This window comes from Vombatus ursinus, unplaced genomic scaffold, assembly GCF_900497805.2.
Source record: "Vombatus ursinus unplaced genomic scaffold, bare-nosed wombat genome assembly UNPS02014821.1, whole genome shotgun sequence".
Classification (NCBI taxonomy): Eukaryota; Metazoa; Chordata; class Mammalia; order Diprotodontia; family Vombatidae; genus Vombatus; species Vombatus ursinus.
In genome coordinates this window covers 33,235,724-33,242,966 of record NW_020954599.1, presented here as the reverse complement: position 1 = coordinate 33,242,966, position 7,243 = coordinate 33,235,724, and the positions used below count along the sequence as shown (strand labels likewise).

The window sequence follows — 7,243 nt, the reverse complement described above, 5'->3', positions numbered from 1 at the left end:
ACATCTCCCCTCCCCTTTAAGCTTTTAAGAGCAGAAAATGTTTTTGGATATGGGGGAAAAAAATTGGCACTGATATAAAGAAAGCATTTGTGCAATGGACCTTATACTGTGGTTTCATTGTAGCAAGTCATGTGAAAACACAAGGTGCTGCAATGTTTAGCAGGTACATTTCAGGTGGGTATTTGGCGAGTACCCTAAAGTATAGTCAAACACTAACATAATGTTTTATTTGCCAGTTCAATGTGATCACCAGAAGTATTTTAAAATTTAAAGGAGCTCATCAAATGTAATGAGAATGGTCACTATTAAGTCTTGATCCATCCAATGGATGGAAGATGAAAATGGTTTTTCAGTCTCAGAAGAAGATTGTAGCTTAAAACCCTGATGGCCAAAGGAAGAATGCATTTTAGAAAATTAAAAAGCATAATGGGTGGTTGGCCATAGAGCAGATAATCGTACCCCATCCAGAGCTGAACAAGTATCTTGTAGAGAAGATTTAAGAGAGACTGGTCCCTTTATCTTAAATTTTCACAGGGGTATTTTTCATCTCCAGATTTTGACTTGGATCTTGAATTTCTGCCACTGTATAATGATTAAAGGATGGAGATGTTTGAGTAGAACAGGCTCCACAATTAAGGATAGACCCTCCAATAACAAGGAAAAATCCAGCAAACCATCCAACAAAGAGAGCATTTCCAAACTCCCATCTGGGGACAATGTCTGGAATAGTCTCATCCCAAAATTCCTGAACTGTGATATGGGCAACCCAAGACACTGGGATGAGGGCTGTGATTCCTGATAACCACAGCAGAATTCCTCCCAGGATCATCAGCCATTTCTTGAGCTTCCTGTGCCCTCCTCCAATCCTCAAATAATCCAAACCAAACCCGGATGTCAGCAGGCCCAGAATTCCAAACCCATTGGATAAGAACATTAAAATCCTGGAGATCCTTAGCTCAGCAGGCAAAGCCAAGAATGAATCATAATCCTTACACTGCATCCCTCCTTCCTCTTGAATAACACAAGTCCTCCAGAGTCCCATGGTCCAGTTCTCCATTTCATTTAGATGTAAGTTGAGATTCTTCCACTGTGGCAAATACGTTGTGAGACAGGATAAAATCCATCCTAGCAAGGAGAATGAAAGTCCAACTAATTGTGCCACCGTTCTAAAAACTAAAGCCATATTGTAATGTTGCGTCCAGTGAGTGTTGGTACTGTCTGAACTAATTCTGTCAGTTGCTGTGAATAGAAGTGTGACACTTTGTGTTATCTCATGCAAAGCTCTGAAATATTTTTTTCTTTGTGTATATAGAAGGACGCTTGCCAGTTACTATTGTTTGGTATCATGTTGAATAGCTTTCAGAAAAGAATAGGGAAATAATGCTGCAAACCAGTCATTCCAAGGTGTGGCCAAGGTCATGTTGATGTCCTATTGGTTTAATTTTGCAGAAAGTAGTTTCTTATTTAAATAAATTTAAGTGATAAGGGTTCCTGGTCACTTTATTTAGTGCCTATGCTTTTTTTTTTCTTTTTGCAAGTCAAAAGGATTTGAAAAGGGAAAATTTTTAAATGTTTATCAGACCTACCCTGCTACTCACTAATTTCACCCAGTCAGATTTAATCTGCTCCAAATCTCATAAATTTCATTAAGCATGTTGTAGTGTTTTATGTATTTGCCTTTAAAAATAGAAACAGAAGAAATATTTCTTGAACAGATCGATCCTATCACCAATTTCCATAGTGTTTAAAATCAGGTCTAATTTCTTTTCAATCCTTTCATTGGTTGAATATGACATTTCATGTAATACCAAATGAAATATTGTTTCTATTTGTCCTCCCTATGTGTTTTGTGTGTGCTTCTATGCATAAGGATTCATTTTTAATATTTTCTTTGCATTATGTGAGTGTTTTGTGTTTAAGGAGAGAATTTGCCTTTAAACCAGGAGTTCTTTGCCTTTAAACCTGAGGTCCCTGAACTTGTTATTTGAAAAAATATTTTGATAATTGTATTTCATTTTATAATTAGTTTCCTTTATCATCCTATGTGTTTTATGCATTTAAAAATATTATTCTGAGAAAGAGTTCATAGGTTCATAGAGCCAGAGGGACCCATGACTGACAAAAGGTAAAGAACTCCTGTTTTTAAACAAAGAGAGTTTGTGAGATAGAGATTTAATATCTTTATCACAGTGTCAAAAGTCCCTGTGGCTACTTGAGGCAAGTAATGAAGTTTTCCATTGGAGCAAATGAACCATCAGAGGATTATCACTAACTTTTTTTTTGTGGAATGTGTGGAACATTGGCCTTACTAATGTCTATAACTGAGAGAATATTGGTCCTAAAAGTCTTCAGTCTCATTTTAAAAAAGAAAGAACGAAAGAAGAAGAAAAGTCAGGAGTGATGCCTGGTAATTTGGTGGACACAAAACCCCTCTGTTGAGTGTTCAGGTAACATTGGACTATTCGAGAGACTGAAGTAAGGATTGTGGAAATAATACTGTAGCATCGGTCTTGGGTGTAATTATGCAGTGGAGAATACTTTAATAATCTGGGTTGATTTCCTAAGGAAAGAGAAGCTGATTAGTTTCTAACTGCCAACACAAAGTTTTCGAAGTTAAAAAGTTGCTCCCGACGAAGAATCTGAATTGACTACAGTAGGCACAATCAAGAGAATACTCTTCATTTGTATCAGCAAACCAAAGTAAACTGTTTGCCCACCTCTATGTAAAATCTCATTAGATATAATGATTTTTCCGTAAACATAAGGTTTCCTCTCATTCTCCCAAGGGGGGAAAAATGTTGCTTGGAAATCAGCTTATCAAATGAGAAAATCTGAGATGCAGAGACTTTGTTAAGTAACAAAGAGCCCTTTGAAGTGGATAAGAATAAGTTCTTTGCATTGCATTTCCACAATAAAACAGAACGGCTCTCCCCCCCCCCCTTTTTTTTTTTTTTTTCAAAAACTCCACTTTAGGATCTGTTTCCAGCTTCCAAGTGTGGACACCGGGCTTGCATTTCTGCCACTGTGTAATGGCCTGAAGGAGCTTGAGTTGAAAAGGCTGCACAGTTAAGGAGAAACCCTCCTAGGAGAAGAGAAAATCCAGCCACCCAGCCCACAAAGAGAGCTACTCCAAACTCCCATCTGGGGACAATATCTGGAACGGTGTCATCCCAAAATTCCTGAACTGTGATGTGGGCAACCCAAGACACTGGGATGAGGGCTGTGATTCCTGATAGCCACAACAGAATTCCTCCTAGGATCATCAGCCGTTTCTTGAGCTCTCCCTGCTCTTCTCCAATCCTCAAGCAATCCAAACCAAACCCAGACACCAGCAGGCCCAGAATTCCAAATCCATTTGACAGAAACATTAAAATCCTGGAGATCCTCAGCTCAGCAGGCAAAGCCAAGAATGAATCAAAATCCTTACACTGCATCCCCACTTCCTCTTGGAAAACGCAAGTCTGCCAGAGTCCCATGGTCCAGTTCTCCATTTCATTCAACTCTAAGTTAAGAATCTTCCACTGTGGCAAGTAAGTTGTGAGACAGGATAAAACCCATCCTAGCAAAGATAACGAAAGTCCAACTAATTGCATTACTCTCCTGAAGATTAAAACCATTGTCACAAATTATAAAATTTCCAGTAATCTCTGTCTTGCTCCCCTATAGGAGCTGCTATCTTTTGTAGCTGATGGTTCTGATAATCTTGGTTCTTTGCTGCCCCAAATATAAGCTTTTGCCATTAACCCTTTGGGATCAGCTGAAATGACATTTTTGTTCTTCCTGAATATAAGGTTTCACGTAAAGGACGAAGGACTCTGTTAAAACCATGGGTTGGGTTCTCTGATAAGCATTTGATCTGCTACCTTCCAATTTGCTTGGTAAAATTATATCCCCAATGCCTGATGATTACAAGTCTGAGGATGAACAAAGGAGGCTCTATGACCCCTCACCCTAAAATACAACAGAAATCTTTGTGCTTCAATATGGATTAATTAGATTTTAAGTGGTGATAAAAAAAAGCCAGCTCTTTCTGCAACAGGACTTCATTGTAATAGCTAAATTTGAGATTTTGGGGATGTAAAACAAGGCCTTGTAAAGAAAGGTAGACTGTTTGCCTATAATCTTTATGCTTCTTTGACTTCTTCAACCTACACAACCCCCCCTTCTCCCTCCCTGTTCCCACCCCAAGTTCTTGAGCATCTCTGGCATTTGGTAGATGCTTGCCAGAAAGTGTTTGTTTTTTGCATAGCATTACCCTCGTGGATACCTCTGAAAGACAGTGTTCTTGACGTTCTTAGCTAGTTTTAAAGAGAAAGGAGCATGGATACGTTTATAAAGGTAAGCGTGAGTAAAGGAACAAACAGCACTCTATGAATCTCAGTTTCCACAGCCTTCAGGAAATTAACTGAGATAGGTTAGGCCTATAGTGAAGCAAACTCCCTTCTTACCCTGATTTTCTTCTTCTTCTTTGTTTTTTTTTTTTGGTCTATAATCTGCTTTTATTTTGTGTATAACTAACTGTGGCCTGTAGAATGCTTCAGGAATCAAGAGCCCTAGCCAGAAAACAACCAAAGTGGGGCCGACCTCTCTGAGGCGTCCACTTATTTATTTTTTACGTAGGTCACACACCCCTTGGCAACATAATTTTCCTAAGTATGACCACATAGGACTTTGTAGACCAGGCAGACGAAAAGGCCACATGCCCCGTATCTCCAAGGGAGTGGTAGCCTGGTGTTGGTAGAAGGTGCCTCTGTGTGTGTGTGGCTAAAACCTGCTTAAAGGCAGCTCCTCATGGGCCTTAGTGGAGCAAAGAATTCCATAGACAGGATCGTTTGTTTCTGCACAGACTCCATTTTCCTTGAACTGGTGACAGAAGACAGACTTCTAATTTCATTAGTTAATACTGTCCAAGAAATACAGATCATCTTCCATGAGGTCTTAATATGGGGAGATAGACTCAGTTTGCGTGTTTAATATATACAAAGCATATACTGTATTTTATTTAAATTATATACATAATATAAAACATCGAAAGGGTTGCTTTTTCTTACACATACATTTTCTTTTTTCTACCTGCATTCCCTGCAGTTTGAGGAGATGATGAAAATTGAGTTTTTATTTAATGTGTTTGTAAAAAGCCTTGCAACTGTCTCATTTATGTGTGATTTCACCTTGAAATAAAATGTTTCTCAAATTTAAATAAGTAGAGGTCTAGGAGGTCTATGTAATTTACATAGGGTCTCCCCTATCAATTGATGGTGGTCATTTCATGGACACATTGTTTGGGCTCATTGGTAAGGATCTGAGAACTAGGGATATTTAGTCTGGAAAAGAGGGTTGGGGGTTGAGCTTGATAATTTTGTTCAAATATTTTAAGGGCTACCCTCTGGAAGAGAGATTAGACTCATCTGTGTAGCTCCAGAGAACAGAACTAGACCTAATGGTTAGACATTACAGCATTGCAGATTCTGGTTCAATGTAAAGAACTTCCCAACCATTAGACCTATATTTAATCAAGAAGCTACCTTTTGACTTTGGAAGTTTTGTCATTATCGATAGGGTTCCAGCCAAGAGTGAGCTTCATTGCAGAAGGAGATGGATTAAATGGCCCTTTCCAAAGTTAAGCTCCTATACCATGCTGCTTCCTGAAACCTGGACAAGTGTAACTACCAGAGAGCTGAAAATAATTAAGGAAAGGCTATTTGTGAAGTTGTTACTCCTATATTAGTGTTAATAATTATTCAACAGGGGCAGATAGGTGGAGCAGTGGATAGAGCAACAGCCCTGGAGTCTGGAGGACCTGAGTTTAAACCCAGCCTCAGACACATAACACTCGCTGGCTATGTGACTCTGGGCAAGTCACTTAACCCCAATTAACCCAAGATATATATATATACATACATATAATTCAACACCAACAGAGTTGAGTCAAAAGCTAAATGGAATGGTTTGCCTCACAGATTTAAAGCTCAAAAAATTTTTTACAATGTAAACTAAAGTCAATGATGGATGTGTATACAGTTTTAGTAGAACCAAGATTTGGCTGGTAAATCATAAATTAGAAGCTGGTAAATCAAATACCCAAGGAGGTATTTGACTGAATCCAAGATTTAGTGTATGCTTTGTAAACATTATTACATTGCAAAGGTTAGACCTTGGTTGGTTTTCATTTTTCCCAACTTTATAGTCATGGCGGAAATTGTGGTGATACTCAAAGCTACTACCAATATATTTAGGGTTTTGCTACATTTGAATCCATGCTAGGCTAGGCCAAGCCTTCAGTGACCTACCTCAGTCCTCACTTGGAGCACACATTGCTTTTCCCTACTGCAACCAATGTCTGCCGATTTTGTTTCCTTGGAAGTACCTGGGAGTAAGACAGGCCTGGGTCATTCTAATAACTCATTTACAAAGTGCTTTCCACAACAACCCCACTTGGTGGTTGTAATATGATTAGCCCAATTTTACAGATAAGAAAACTGAGTCTCAGGAATGTGAGCTTATGTACCCACGATCACAGATCTATTAAATGTGTTAGAGCCTAGAGGCTTCCTTACTTCAGTCCCAGGATTCCTTCCACAATATTGAGAGTATGGTTCACCTTATCCTCCAGTATGAGACATAAGGTTACAAAAACAACATGGCCACCCAAAACCCCAATGGTCTATTCAATCAAGCAGTCAATAAATATTAGTCACTTACTATGTGCCAGGCATTGTATTCAGGATACAAAAGGAAGTGAAAGACAGTCCCTGCCCTTAAGGAGCTCACAATCTAAGGGGGAGACAAAATGCAAGCAAACATATACAAAAATGCATACAGGATAAATAGGAAGTAATTAACAGAGGGAAGGCACTAGAATGCAAGAGAGGCTGGGAAAGACTTCCTATAGAAGATGGGTCCATCTCCACTATCTACCTCCTTCATTCATTTCCCTCCTCCTCCATACTCCCACCTACCTCTACCACCACTGATGTCAGATGGTAATTAAAAGATCTAGTGGAAAAAAAAGTGATGGGAGGTATAAGTGGGGGAAGGGGTGGAAAATGGAGGCCCCAACCCTCTTTTCTCTTGGGCTTTTGTTTCCATTCACTAGAGTCCAGACATTCCAGAGTTCCCTTTACTGGAAGGCAAAAGAATGTGCCTAATTCTTATAGAACAAATAGCTGTACTTAAAAACTATGGTTGGTCCAAGCCTACATATATGGAGTTGTGTGCCAATTCTGAATACCACATTTCAGAA

General features: G+C 39.0%; 2 protein-coding genes across 2 annotated transcripts; both read right to left on the bottom strand.

Annotated features, from left to right (window-relative positions):
* Positions 1-520: 520 nt before the first annotated feature.
* On the bottom strand, positions 521-1,276 carry LOC114024333 (claudin-22-like). The gene has a single exon (XM_027837353.1). The coding sequence runs from the start codon at positions 1,181-1,183 to the stop codon at positions 521-523; it is 663 nt and encodes a 220-aa protein (XP_027693154.1). The 5' UTR covers positions 1,184-1,276.
* Positions 1,277-2,969: 1,693 nt separating this feature from the next.
* Positions 2,970-4,442, bottom strand: LOC114024560 (putative claudin-24). Its single transcript, XM_027837603.1, has one exon. It carries the CDS (start codon positions 3,615-3,617, stop codon positions 2,970-2,972), a length of 648 nt encoding a protein of 215 aa, XP_027693404.1. The 5' UTR covers positions 3,618-4,442.
* Between the last annotated feature and the right edge of the window lie 2,801 nt (positions 4,443-7,243).

What these genes read in the sequence shown, in the direction of transcription:
- LOC114024333 (XM_027837353.1), bottom strand. Translation starts at nt 1,183, where the DNA reads ATGGCTTTAGTTTTTAGAACGGTGGCACAATTAGTTGGACTTTCATTC.
- LOC114024560 (XM_027837603.1), bottom strand. Translation starts at nt 3,617, where the DNA reads ATGGTTTTAATCTTCAGGAGAGTAATGCAATTAGTTGGACTTTCGTTA.